Source organism: Penaeus monodon, chromosome 22 (assembly GCF_015228065.2).
Source record: "Penaeus monodon isolate SGIC_2016 chromosome 22, NSTDA_Pmon_1, whole genome shotgun sequence".
Taxonomy (NCBI): Eukaryota; Metazoa; Arthropoda; class Malacostraca; order Decapoda; family Penaeidae; genus Penaeus; species Penaeus monodon.
Window position 1 is genome coordinate 15,785,868 of NC_051407.1, and position 463 is coordinate 15,786,330.

The following is a 463-nucleotide window of genomic DNA, read 5'->3' on the forward strand; positions in this document are numbered from 1 at the left end:
TAGCTAACCCCGCAGGTGGGGTATACTTATTCTTTTCTTCGGCCAAAAAGTCCATGACGAGAGGTGGCTTCGACCTGAGACAGCTGGCGAGTCACTGAATAAGGGCGAGTATCTGGTCCCAATCATATAGATTCCTGACTCACTGTACAAGTAGGGGCTTAGCGCAAGGTCACGTACTTATCGAATTCATTTGTTTCTACGCAAACGCTGTCTTAAAAAGGGTTCGATTCATGTCCTTATCGAACTCATTTCTTTCTGCACAAACACTATATAAAAAAAGGTTCGATTCGTGTACTTATTGAACTCATTTGTTTCTGTGCCAACACTATCAAAAGACTTTTCAGTTCTCTCGTACCTATGCCAGCTATTTCCTGCCAATTCGTTTTTGAGTAGTAGAATTGAGAGGGGAAAAAGGAATGAGAAATCCATGGTAAGAAAGGCGATTGTGACAAATATGTACATA

General features: G+C 41.5%; 1 protein-coding gene across 1 annotated transcript in view; it reads right to left on the minus strand.

The window, feature by feature from the left end:
* LOC119586948 (uncharacterized oxidoreductase YjmC-like) overlaps nt 1-158 on the minus strand; it is a 12,026-nt gene extending 11,868 nt beyond the window's left edge. The window contains exon 1 of the mRNA XM_037935681.1: nt 1-158. Within this exon, the coding sequence (XP_037791609.1) occupies nt 1-55 (55 nt within the window). The 5' untranslated portion in view covers nt 56-158.
* Nucleotides 159-463: the final 305 nt, after the last annotated feature.